Genomic DNA, 13,057 nt, shown 5'->3' with positions numbered 1-13,057 from the left:
GATTGCTCAACTCCTGCACACTCTGGCAAATAAATGATCTATGCAAGACAGTGGTACAAAACAATACAGCAGCAGAGGAAGACACTGGCTATGTATTCAGGGGGAACAACGCTCACTGACAGTGATTGCAAGTACAGAGGTAGGCGGGAGCCCCACATAAGAAAATAAATTCAATGCGAATTGTGTCATCTAGCTGTACATTATATTAAGACAATTAAAAGAGGAGACTCATGGTAACCATTAACTATCAATTTTATCAAATGGCTTCCAACAAAGTTACAAGTTTGCTTACATCAGTTATTCTGACAGTTTTCAGACTTTATATACAAATCTTCAGTCAATACCTTCACATCATTGCTAAAGCATGTGACTAGAGAAACAGGTGTGCAGAAAGGGTCGATATAAGCCCAAATAAAGACTTTCCAAAAAAATTAATTAGCGCTGTACTGCACAGAGCTGTGAAAAGCATACTTTATGCCCTCCAAAAATGTATTTTTAGACTGCCAGTTCTTGGATGTGGTGGCTGCATCAGTTTTATTTATTTAGGCAAAAAGCATTTTGCACATGTACAGAAAAGAACTATTGACCTTGCCAGAAATGCAGGGTCCTTTTCACTTCCTGCAGAAAGCACAGCTATACTTTTTTTTTTTTTTTGTGTAGACTGCTAGTCCATCAATTCAGTATGTGATAGAGATGAACAAAAAGGCAGAGATCTTTGAAGTCCAGCCTGTGATAACCAGGACTTAAATAAGCGTTTTATTAGCAGATTACCATTTTAAAAAAAGTCCTGGATTAAGATAGCTAATGCAGCAACCACTTGTAAGGACTGGTAAGCTGAAATATATAAAGATGTTGCTTTGGGGTTTAGATATGCTTAAAGAAAAGCGAGAAAAAAAAAGAAGAAACGGACACACCCAGCTGAGTGAAGTAGAGGGTTAGAAAATGTTTGATAGAGAATTTAGTGGAATTTTAAAGCACTCTTGTCCTAAATGGGGGGGGGCACATCCATGTGAAAAGTGAATTACAGTTTGAGCACAACAGGAACTTTTCATACTTCCAAACCCAACTGTGAAACAAAAAGGTCAAATTGCATTTGGAGTCCCATTACAAAGTATGGGCTTTAGTCAACCATTTACGTGACAAAGGACTACTGTATGCATAGTCAGAAGAATGATTAAAATTTTAGTTTTTGGTTGGTGAGTCTATTAGTGAAGGGGAGAAATAACCACATGTAAGCTACTATACAACCAAAGCTTTCTGAGAAGCTAACTGAGGGCTTTGTTTAGCCAGTGTTGTAAAAGCAAGAGACAAAAGAGGGGAAAAACACACAAGACAAACATCTTAGTAATGCAGACATAGTAAAAATGTGCATGGCTTTATTCAATAAACAGGTGATGGAACCACCAAATGACCACCCCATAAAATGGCATCACCTTCAGCTGGATAAAAAAAAATAAAAAAAAAAAAAATTAAGGAAGAATAAGCGCATATGATGCTCTTAAAACAAATGAAGACATTTGGAAGTGAATAAGTCAAGCAAATAGCCTCATGTTCTATACCCCATCTGTCTTTGTACTTTTGGTTTTTTTTTTTTCCGTTTTTTTAATAAAATCTCCCCAATTCCCCTCACAGCCTCCCCCCAACCCACCCAAAAAATACACAAGGTTTAGTCTTCTGTAGACTGAGCTTCTTCATCTGATGGTTCTTCGTCAGATTTCTCTTGCTGAGGGCTTGCAGCTGCTTTCTTCTCTGGTGGTGGTGTCTCTGGTTCATCGTCTTCTTCCTCTTCTTCTGGTTTAGGTGATGGAGACTTCTCCTTGGAGGCCTTTGAGGCCGCAGGTCGGCTCTTTCCTTTGGCCTTTGCTGGACTGGGGGTTACTGGAAACACATTTTTTTTTTTAAATTTTATTTTAAGGGACTTTAAGTGTAGTCAGGCAAAGTAATTTCGCATGGAAAAACGCATATTTATAGCTATACATCTCAAATCTGTGCATTGAATGACCATAAAACAAGCACAGGTCCACTGTTGTGCCAATTATAATTGCAGTGTAATACATCAGTTTACTCATTACAGCAATGCAACCTTGTGGTTCAATTGCTTTTGTTTAATTTTAGCACCTAGTTCTGTATTAGGATACATCACATCATTAACTAGGTAGAGTGCAGACTGTTGAATATAAAAATGTTACATAGCTGTGAAGACTTGGTCTGATTACATTAACTTGCTCAGTTAACATTGCAATTTAAATCTCATTCATCAAGAAAGCCATTTTATATGCAATATGTGATATAGCGCCAACACTTACCTGTAGCTTTTAGTCGGGGCTTGGGTACTTTTTTCTCTCTTTTCTCAGGTTTAGATTTTTTCACCATTTTTTTCTTCTTCTTTGATCGACCATAATCACTGTCATCATCATCTTCAACCATGAAATCCTCATCACTCCCAGAATCTTCTAAGGAAGCCAGAAACAGATACATTATCTTGGGAAAATAACTGTCCAAATAAGATTCACTGGAAAATCAACCTTTAGCACTTTTCCCCTTGCTTTATTTTTTTCTATCCCAACATTTGGGGTTCCTCATAAGCCAATTTTTTTTTTTTCTCTTGAGAAGAAAAATTCATAAACACACACACTAGACAGCATGACATATATGGTCTTGGTGAATACAAAGAAAGGCTTACTATGTTTCAGTTGCACAGTAAAATAGTGATCAGATAGGAGACCAGGCAGTTGTGCATTTAGGCGCAGCAAGGACAATTTCTGTCCAACGGGACACGATAGAATCAAAGTTACACATTGCATTATGGGGTGGAAAAAAAAAAAAAGAGAGAAGTAGGTATGCGTCTTAAATGATTAACAGTATTAAATATTAACGTTAATTTAGTTCAGATACCCATTCCTCCGCAGAGTGGGTTTACAGATACCCATTTCAAGGAAAGCATCCTGCTAGCAGCAAATAGTGATCTCATAATCCTGATAAGCAGTCATCGGTGGAGGAGGAATCTTAGTAGCCTGAACTACAAATGAGGGTCTTGTTAATTTGACACAGAACAGACTACTAGGGTTCATTCATACAAGATGCAGTGGCAGTTTATCCAGCGAAGTCCCACCACAAAAGGCAGAAGGGGTAGGGTGCGGTAAAGCACCTTCACAAAGTGTGAGACAAGGAAAGAAGGAAAGGGATATAGACTCCTAGTCATTTCCAGCTCACCTGATACTGAACATTTGAAATTATGCTCCCTGTACATACAAAATACCTTTGTATAAACCCCAGAAAATCCCTGCTGAAGAGTATTTCCGCCTATCCCTGGTGTCCAGCCACAGGTCTGGGGGATGCTCCTGAACCTCTAGGTCCAGAAGCACAGGCAAAAAAGGAAACCAATTCTCCGGCGCTTGAGAGAAATGTGTGTGCATACAGTTGTATACTCCAACTGGTTCAACTTCTGCATTGGCTGCTCTGTCACTCGCACTAGGCTGGGGACACCTAAATCTAAGACTCTAAAAAGATATGGAACAGAGGGCTCACCAATGTTAAAAAATATGTAATGATGTATACTCACAAATAATATAAAATCAAGCATGATGCAGTTCAAGGGGTATGCCACCCAAAATGGGTCTGCCACTCAAGTCCCAAATGTGAGATGGAAGTCCAAAAAAAAAAAAAAATCTGGCGTATGTCGAGGAGGATCCCCTCTTCTTCGGAGCTGAATTTGGAATAAACGCAACTGGTCCTTATATAGTAGTCTCAGGTGCCCGCCAAAATCAGACTGCTCCCATCCATGGGTGGGCACATGGTGTGAATCAGATTGCAAAGCAGTATATGTTGACCATAGAAATAATAAAACATATGCCTCTGATATTGCTGAATTAAATAATTTGATTTTAATCAGACAACCATCATGCAAAAAGGAGGACCAAAAAAAAAAAAAAGTGATGTATATGTGCACGAGGAACAACCTCATGTGGTGCAATTTGTGGGACCATCCGTGTGCAGGTCTGTTTTAAATAATGCATGCTCAGAGCAGGCTTGGGAGGCCATCACTGTGAACCATTCCATGGGAATAAGTGCTAACGCATGTTACAAAATGGTGCCTGGTATGGCAAACTACAAATGGGGTACCACAGGTGATAAATTGGTTTAATGGAATGCGTTTTACCATCGGTCCCCAAGACCTCCTGTTTACAGTGCCACAGTTTAGAAGCACAAGCATCTATGGAGCAAGGATTGGGAGACATGTTTGTACAACTAAGAGCATGAATAGAGCTCGGCTCCACAGCCCTAGCCAACAGGGTCTGCAGCAAGGTATTCAGGGAGAAGAATCTAAGCGAACCAAGGGAAGTGCAGTAATCACTGTGGTAGCCTGAGGGAAAGCAGAAGGCACAAGTAGAGAGTACCAAGGGCAAGGAATTAGCCTGAGTACCCGAGATGGGGACACAGCACCCGAATGCCTAAAGAGCAAGCCTACAATGGACCTTGAAGGATTTATAAACCACTCCACACTTGTAGAAGTGGAGGTTCACCTTCATATAGAATGTTTGTCATCGGACTTAATCAGTTTGATATTTCTTGTTAAAGTATTTTATTAAAGATCAAAAAACAAATGCAATGAGTAAAGAGAAATTTTACATCATAACATTAGGATAATCTGATTACAAGAAAGTATCTCTACACTCACATACAACATCATATAATTGTTTCGTTAAGAATTAAAGACAGATCAATGCAGTAAATTAAAGTAGTAGTCCATCAAAACAAGAAAAAAAAAAACTTTAACCTGAATTAAAAAAGGTAATATGAAAAATAAGGGAGGAGGAAGGGGTTTACAACAAGGAAGGGAAAGAAAGCAAGTAGGAAGAGGGAGGGATAGGAGGTCCCCGAAGGTAGGTTACTCCCAGAGGATAATGACATAACTACACATTAAATCCTCATCTACCATGATAAAAGTACTTGGTCTTCAAAGTTTGGTGGCAAGCAATGTTTAATCCATGGTTTCCATAGATTAAACTTTTTCAGACCGTTTATCTAAAGCTGACATTTTTGCATGTAACGTTTGGTTCAGTCCATGTTTAGTATTGGCTAAATGCAGAGTAGGCGCTTTCCAAGCTTTCGCTGTAGTCTGTTTAGCAGCTGTTAAGAGCTGTATTAATTTAAACTGTTTTTGTTGTAGAAAATCTGGTCCTAAGTTTAGAAGGGCCAATGCCGGGTCAGGTGCAATCGTACTTTCGAACATTGCTGAGGCAAGCATGAATAGATTTCCAAAATTCTTGTACCACTGGACATTTCCACCATGTGTAAATGTGAACCCAGTTCTGAATAGCCATGAAAACAGGAAGCCGAATGATCCGGAACATATTTAGAGATCCTAGCTGGAACGAAGTACCGTGTGAGTACTTTGTACGCAGCCTCAACTTCCGTTACATTCAGTGAGGAAGATTTTGTTATGGACCATATCTCAGACCATTCTGCTGTATTAATAGTACGCCATAGATCATGTTCCCATTTGGCCACATATGAAGGTGGGGATGCATCAGGTTTAGTAAGCAATTGAGAATAGAGTGATGAAATCCTTCAATCCTTCCATCCGTCATAGCAATCTTTGTATTTAGAGAGGAAGTGTAGAAAATTTTAATTTCTAAATATCGAAATAATTCAGATTAGGGAAGCCCATTGGATTTACATAAATCTGGAAAGGGTAATATTGATGAATCTGAAACCAAATTGTGTAAGCATGCGATACCAGCCTCGGAGGGTCATGGGGGAAATCCATGATGAATGGAAGGCCGGATTTTTACGGAATGAAAGGAGTGAGTTATGTAAACATTGTAGACCATACATAGTTCTGTGAATATCCCATAATGACAAAGAATGTTTAGTGATCGGGTTCAGAAGGTTCTTACGATCACTTGGACGTAGCCATAATATATTCGATATTGGGAAAGGGTCACACAGTCCACAATTCTTAAATAAGCCAGGATGTGTATATAGGTAGAACTCTAAATAAACATTTCGGAAGAATGGTCATTTTGATTAAACTGATTTTCCTGACCAAGAAAAGTGGAATAGATGACTATTCTGACAATAAACTCATGGTTTGTTTCAATAAGGCTGGATAATTGGCAGAAAATAGATCTTTGTGATGGATACCCAAGTAAGGCAGACTGCAGCACATTTAAAAGGATGCGCCTCCTTAACCGTATACATTTCCTCATCAGATAATGAAATGATCAATGCTGTTGATTTCTGCATATTAACGTTAAGACCTGAAATAGCTGAAAATCTGCTTAGGATGTTCATAAGATTAGGGATAGAGATTTGTGGGGAGGATAAGAATAGCAGAATATCTGCACATGAGCACAACTTATGAGGATATCCACCTAGTTCTATGCCTGTAATGGAAGGATCAGTTCTAATTCTCTGAGCCAATGGTTCAATAAGCAGAGCGAATAAAAGAGGAGAAATAGGGCAGCCTTGTCTTGTGCCCCCTTTTATAATAAATGCATCCGATTTATAGCCCGCATATTTAATCTATGCCTTAGGTCAGTGATGGCGAACCATGGCACCCCAGATGTTTTGGAACTACATTTCCCATGATGCTCAACTACACTGCAGAGTGCATGAGCATCATGGGAAATGTAGTCCCAAAACATCTGGAGTGCCAAGGTTCACCATCACTGCCTTAGGTTGATTGTATAATGCAGCGATCCATAGCCCCATTTCTGCAAAGTAAAATGCATATAAAGGACCAGGATATAGAATCAAATGAAGGAGAGAAAAGCAGATGGAATGCGACGTGTTTTAGCAAAGCAAGATAAAAAAAAAAAAAGACCACCCAACGAATATTAATCGCTGGCTTGCCAAACAGGCATAAAACCTACTTTGTCACGGTGTATGAGATTTCCTATAAATCTATTCAATCTAGTGGCAAGAACCTTAGCTAGAATCTTGATGTCTAGGTTCAACAGAAATGTCATCATCGGTGTGGGATTTGGGAAGCATGCATATAATTGCTGTCAATGTTTCCTGTCTAAAAGTCTGACCTTTGGAGGAGGGAATTGAAGGCATTGGCGAAAACAGAAGATAACATTTCCACAAAAGAAAATATAGAGCAGAGAACTCATCAGGTTGCTAAATTTTAATGTTTTTATAGCATTGAGCACTTCATTAGCCGAGATCTGATCTTTTAGCACTTCTGCTTGTATTTGTGATAAGGTGAGAGAAATATGAGAGAAAAAAAATAAAGAAATAATCTGCCTTAGAGGTATACAGCTCCTTTTCGGGTGAATATAATGTCGCCAAGTTTGATCTAAACTTTTGTAGCATTTTCACAGGGTCATTACAATATACATCACTGGAAAGTTTCAGGCGTATTGGCTTAGATGGTTTTTGGTAAGATTTAAATGTACGGGCCAAAAGGGTGTCAGGTTTATTAGCCTTTATGTAATAGTTATGGCGCAATCTCTTAAGCGTTTGATTTATTTCTTACAGAAACAGTTGACAAAACTCCAGTTTGGCCTTGTCCAATTTAAGCTTTAGTTTTGGAGAGGGGTTATTTTGAAATGCCATATAACTATCCTTAAAATCTGCTTCAAATTGACTGCACAGTGTTTTGCGCACTCTATTAACCACTCCGCGCCCAAGCCAATTCTGACACTTCGCTCCTACATGTAAAAAACATGTCTTTCTAGAAAATTACTCAGAACCCCCAAACATTATATTTTTTTTTTTTTTTTTTAGCAGAGACCCTAGGAAATAAAATGGTGGCCGTTGCAACTTTTTATGTCACCCGGTCTTTGCGCATCGATTTTTCGGAAAAAACAAACAAAAAAAAAAAAAAACACAGTAAAGTTAGCCGGTGAAAGATGTTATGCTGAGTAAATAGATACCCAACATGTCACACTTTTAAAAATTACTCGTTCAAGCAATGGCGCCAAACTTTGGTACTTAATCCCCGTAGGCGGCGCTTTAAAAATGTTTACAGGTTACCCATTTAGAGTTACAGAGGAGGTCTTGGGCTAGAATTATAGCTCTCTCTAAATTTCACGGTGATACCGCATGTGTGATTTGAACGACGGTTACATATGCAGTCGCGACGTATGTATGAGTTCTCGTCAGCGTGCAAGCTTTAATTTTTTTATTTACCCTTTCCCTTTAAAAAAAAAAAAAAAAAAAGAAGAATTAACGTAAACATCCCTTGTAATAGGACTAGTGCATGAAAGATCTTCTTTATGGAGAGATGTGGGGGGCTCAAAGGAGGGAGTCTTTGAGATACATGTGGGATCATGAGCTTTAGGAATTAGAGGCTATAACAGTAAAAACTGCATTATGATCAGACCATGTTACCAGTATGATCTTAGATGCCAAGATCTCAGGCTCTATTCCTATGGTTAAGAACACATGGTCAATGAGTGAGAATTAATTGTGTGGATACGAATAATGTGTATATTGTCGTTTGATCGGGTCCAATGCCCGCCGTGAGTCTAGATTCTGTTTCGCAATGAGTTGTGTAAAGGAGTGTTCGACTGGGATATTGGCGATTTGTCCAAGAAGGGCAGGAGGATCCGATTTGAATCTCCACATACAATTACTGTGCCTATTTTGTGGGTTTCCACCACCTGCAAAAGATGTGAAAGGAATGATATGGGTCTTTTATTATTAGGGGCAGAATAGGATACTTTTGTAAAAGCAGAATCTGCTAAATAACAAATCTATCCTCTGGGTGCTTAATCTTTTAAAGTTGTGGAAAGCATATTGCGAAGGAAGGCAATAAGTACACCACGCTGTTTGGTCGAATTTGATTTTTAACCTTGTGAGCAGGTTGATCCCAGAGCACCCACTGCAGGATTGGAGAGAAAAAATAAAAAATAAGGGTGGGTGGGGATAGAGGCTCAGCTGTCCGCTCCCTGGAGCTCTGGTTGAGGCAGGAGTGTTCTAGCCTCCAAAAGGGTATTCGAGGAAACAGAATCCCAGCCCCTAAAGCCAAATATGGATTTTATTGCATAGCTACATTAGTCCAGCTTGAACAAATAAGCATGCAAATACCTATGAGACCGCTGTGGAATCATAATCAAGTAGTCGCAAAAAAACAAACAAACAAAAAAAACCCTCAGTGAATACATGGAGAGGAACTCTAGCTTGTTGTCCATGGGGACCTTGTGAGGGAGCATCTCCAATGGAATAGCAGCAGCTCTGTTGAAACAAGTAGGGCAGAAAACAACATTAGGGGGGGGAAGGGCCTGTCTAGATGCTTCCAATTTTGAAAAGAATTTTAAAGAAGAAAATGTAGAAGAAGCATCTTAACATTTAGGTTTGTGGTAACCCTATAGAATCAGAGAGCGCTAGCATATAATACCGACAAAAAACAAACCAACCAAAAAGGACAAAATTAGGAACTTTGAGTTTTGTCCTTTAAGTGCACGGCTTCTTATAAAGTTTATGCCTTGGTCCACTTTAAACGATAAGGTCACCTTTTGGACCATGTTACATGTTCTACCCGTATTTAAGGTGGAACATTTAATATGTTCCAGCTCCTGCTGCCAGTTACCCTGATCCTCTTTAGCTTGACAGCAGGCAGGGAATCTTCTCTCTGCACCTGCTGGCACTTTTTGAGAAGAGGTTGGCTCGTGCAGGGCTCCACCCACACAGCCGCATTATTCTTTGTTTCCTGTAAATGACTGAGCTACAAGTACCGTCAACCACCGATACCTTGTAGCTCTAAATGAACTGCAAGGGTGCTGACGAGTGCTCTTGCAGTTCACTCACAAGCCCTGCAGCTTTGAAACAAACAGACACCTGGTATGAAGGTAGGGCAGTAAGCTGCAGAGCTTGTCTGCAGAAGTTTTATATTGCAGCACTGATCACAGGTGCAATGCTTTCCAGGCTAATGCAGGGAAAATAAATGCAAATATTTTATGTGGAAAAAAAAAAAAGTGAATTTTTTTTCTGGAAAGGCGAAATTTAATACACACCAATGTTCATAAACTCACTTTCCAAAAACTTTGCTTCCTCTTCTTCCTCCTGCTCTTCATCCTCACTTCCACCTTCACCTATCAGCATCTCTCTCTGCTTAGAAACAGCCTTGGAAGCAGCTTGTCTTTGTTGGCGTACAGTTTTACGTTCTTTTTCATCATCACTGTCACCTAAAACAGAGACTTAAAGCTCAAACAAAAGGACACAAATATCAGGGAACAAAAAGAATGTTTGTATAATATGACGAATAAAAGGGCAAATTTTTAATTTTTTTAAAGAAAAATAAGAATTCTTACTTGCCTGTAAATTCTATATCTGAATACAGTACAGACAATACAAAAAAAAAAAATATCTGAAGCCTTGTCTAACAGGGAGGGGTTAGTTGTAGAAGAGGACTCTTTATGCCAATACCCAATTACCTGAATGTGGCAGCATAACCCATTGTAATGGAAATGCCGTAAAAAAAAGGCACTTGAGCTGCCACCCCACAGTAATCCTAGCAAGACTTAATAGGCTTTATGTTAAGTTTGAAGTGGAAGCTGCGGAAATAGTTCAAATAGACCATGGGTCTGAGAATATTTTCTACCTGCAGCAGATCTTTTTTTAGGTTTGGAAGATCGCTTCTTATCTGGTGTAGCTTTTTTGCCCTTTTTGCTTTTTTTGGGACTTTCATAGTCACTGTCAGCTTTTCCATCTCCAGCTGCCAAGTCATCATCACTGCCAAAGTCCTCTGAAAAAAACAAAAAAAATGATAAAATTACAACTAAGCAAACAGCATAAGACCTCTTTCACACCGAATCGTTTTAAACTTTTAAAGCCCCGCACTGAGGTCACTTCTGGGTATCTATGCCATTACCTATATACATGCAAGTGAGTGCAATGGACAACTTGAATTTTAAAATAAAGGTAAATGTTATTGCACTATGGTTTTTCCCTTTTGTCCCCAAGATACCATTTGAGTGGTGGAGTATTGGCTATTGCTGGACATGGAGAAAGAACATGGAGAACAGGGAAGGATCACATATCACAATAAAAGACCCAGGAGGGTTATATCAAAAAGCAAAGCTGACCCTTTCTGCTATAAGGCGAGGGGGTCAATCTCCAGTGGGTGCAGAAAACATTGAATTCCAGTGAACTACTTGTGACCCCACTCTGTTGGATGAAAGCTAAAATACACAGCACTGGTAGACTATCTAATATTGTGCACATGGCACAGGAAGTTTAGGACTTTTGATAGTAATTTGAAGTGCGCATGTATAGTATTTTTGTTTCCCCCCCCTCTTTCACTACAGTATTGACAGTGTGGATCTTTTTATTTCAGTCAGCAACTGCGAATTTAACTGCTTGCCGATCGCCGCACGAACATTTACGTCGGCAGAATGGCACAGACAGGCAAACGGGCGTACATGTACATCCCTTTAAATGTGCCACTGTGTTGTCACGTGAGCAACTTAGGCGCGCGACCCTGCAGCAAGCTCCGTGAGTGGGATACCCACGATCGGCTCATGGAGAGGAAGAACGGGGAAATGCAGATGTAAAGAAGCATTTCCCCGTTCTGCCTAATGACACCGACACTGATCACAGCTTCCTGTTATCGGGAGCGGTGATCAGTGTCGTCTCACACGTAGCCCATCTCCCTCTACAGTTAGGATCACTCCCTGGGACACACTTAAACCCCCTCACTGCCAGTCATTTACACAGTAATCAATGCATTTTTATTTGCACTGATCGTGGTATAAAATGTAAATGATCCCAAAATATCGCCAAACGTGTCCAATCTGTCCGCCATATTGTCGCAGTCACAGGGAGGGAGGGGGGGGGGGGGGGGGGAATATATAAAAAAAAAAGCTGATCCAAAATAAAAATGCCATAAAACTATCCCTTATTTTACAGACACTATAACTTTTGCACAAACCAAAGGCTTATTGCAAATTTTTTTTTTTTTTACCAAAAATATGTAGAAGAATACCTATCGGCCTAAACTGAGGAAAAATTTTTTATATATTTTTTTGGGGGAATATTCATTATAGCAAATAGTAAAAAATGATGATTTTTTTTCCCCAAAATTGTTGCTCTTTTTTGTTTATAGCGCAAAAAATAAAAACCGCGGAGGTGATCAAATACCACCAAAAGAAAGCTCTATTTGTGGGGAAAAAAGGACGTCAATTTTGTTTGGGAGCCACATCGCACAACCACGCAATTGTCAGTTAAAGTGACGCAGTGCCGAATCGCAAAAAAAGTGTTCTGGTCTTTGGCCAGCCAAATGGTCCGGGGCTTAAGTGCTTAAAGTAATTCCCCACACTCCTATGGTGGTTCATTCGGGGAGCCCAGGACCACAGCAAGTGGCCAGGATGACTTCCCACCTTAGAGATGGAGGAACAGCCATTCCCTGATCACCTCAGATGAATGAGGCCAGATGCAACGAAGATTTTGTCACGTCTGGTTTCAGACCTGACATTCCCTGGCTTTTAAAAACAGGAAAGCAGGTAACCAAGCATTATAAGCTGCTTTGGAGGGCAGGGGAGACCATCAGGTGTCTTCCAGATCCCTAATGTCTCCATAAAGTGTATGTGTCACAAGTTAGTAAACGAGGAATATATTATATATATTTTTTTTCAAAGCATAAAAATTTGAAAGCACCCCTTACCATCTGTGCATAGATGCTCCTAGTTCAAGAACACGTGTGAGGTATCACCACGAAGAGCGAAAGCAATAATTCTAGGGCCACAGTTCAACTCTAAACTGAACCTGTAAAAGGCTTTTAAAGCATCACCTATGTATGGACCATTTCAGGTCCACAATTTTCAATCATAGACACGTTTGGTACCCATTTACTCGATGCAGCTTTTATATATTTCACCAAAAATTGAGCATCTCACCTAAACTATTTTAGTGTATGTCTCCTAAAAATTTCAGTTAGATAAATGGCTGTGCAAATATCATGCAGAAATTTTATTTTGCATTTTTTCTAAATATTTTAGCAAAAAAAAAAAAAAGATTTTAAACGTGAAAAATAAAACTGCCCTGAACAGCAGGTGGTTAAAGCAGAACTAACCACTCCTAGCCTTTACACCAGCCAAGGAAGGTG

At 39.6% G+C, this 13,057-nt stretch overlaps 1 protein-coding gene across 2 annotated transcripts in view; it reads right to left on the bottom strand.

Moving 5' to 3' along the window:
* Positions 1-234: 234 nt before the first annotated feature.
* The window catches only part of NUCKS1 (nuclear casein kinase and cyclin dependent kinase substrate 1), a 41,043-nt gene continuing 28,220 nt past the window's right edge, over positions 235-13,057 (bottom strand). Inside the window, exons 5-8 of one of the 2 annotated variants that reach the window (XM_073615790.1) lie at positions 10,556-10,699; positions 9,987-10,139; positions 2,307-2,450; positions 235-1,878 (exon numbers count right to left, since the gene is read on the bottom strand). In XM_073615790.1, coding sequence (XP_073471891.1) covers positions 1,667-1,878; positions 2,307-2,450; positions 9,987-10,139; positions 10,556-10,699 — 653 coding nt within the window. In that variant the 3' untranslated portion in view covers positions 235-1,666. Of the gene's footprint in view, positions 1,879-2,306; positions 2,454-9,986; positions 10,140-10,555; positions 10,700-13,057 lie in introns of both variants that reach the window. The other variant, XM_073615789.1, reaches the window with a different exon arrangement.

Source organism: Aquarana catesbeiana, linkage group LG02, assembly GCF_042186555.1.
Source record: "Aquarana catesbeiana isolate 2022-GZ linkage group LG02, ASM4218655v1, whole genome shotgun sequence".
Taxonomy (NCBI): domain Eukaryota; kingdom Metazoa; phylum Chordata; class Amphibia; order Anura; family Ranidae; genus Aquarana; species Aquarana catesbeiana.
This window is presented reverse-complemented; position numbering and strand designations above follow the sequence as displayed.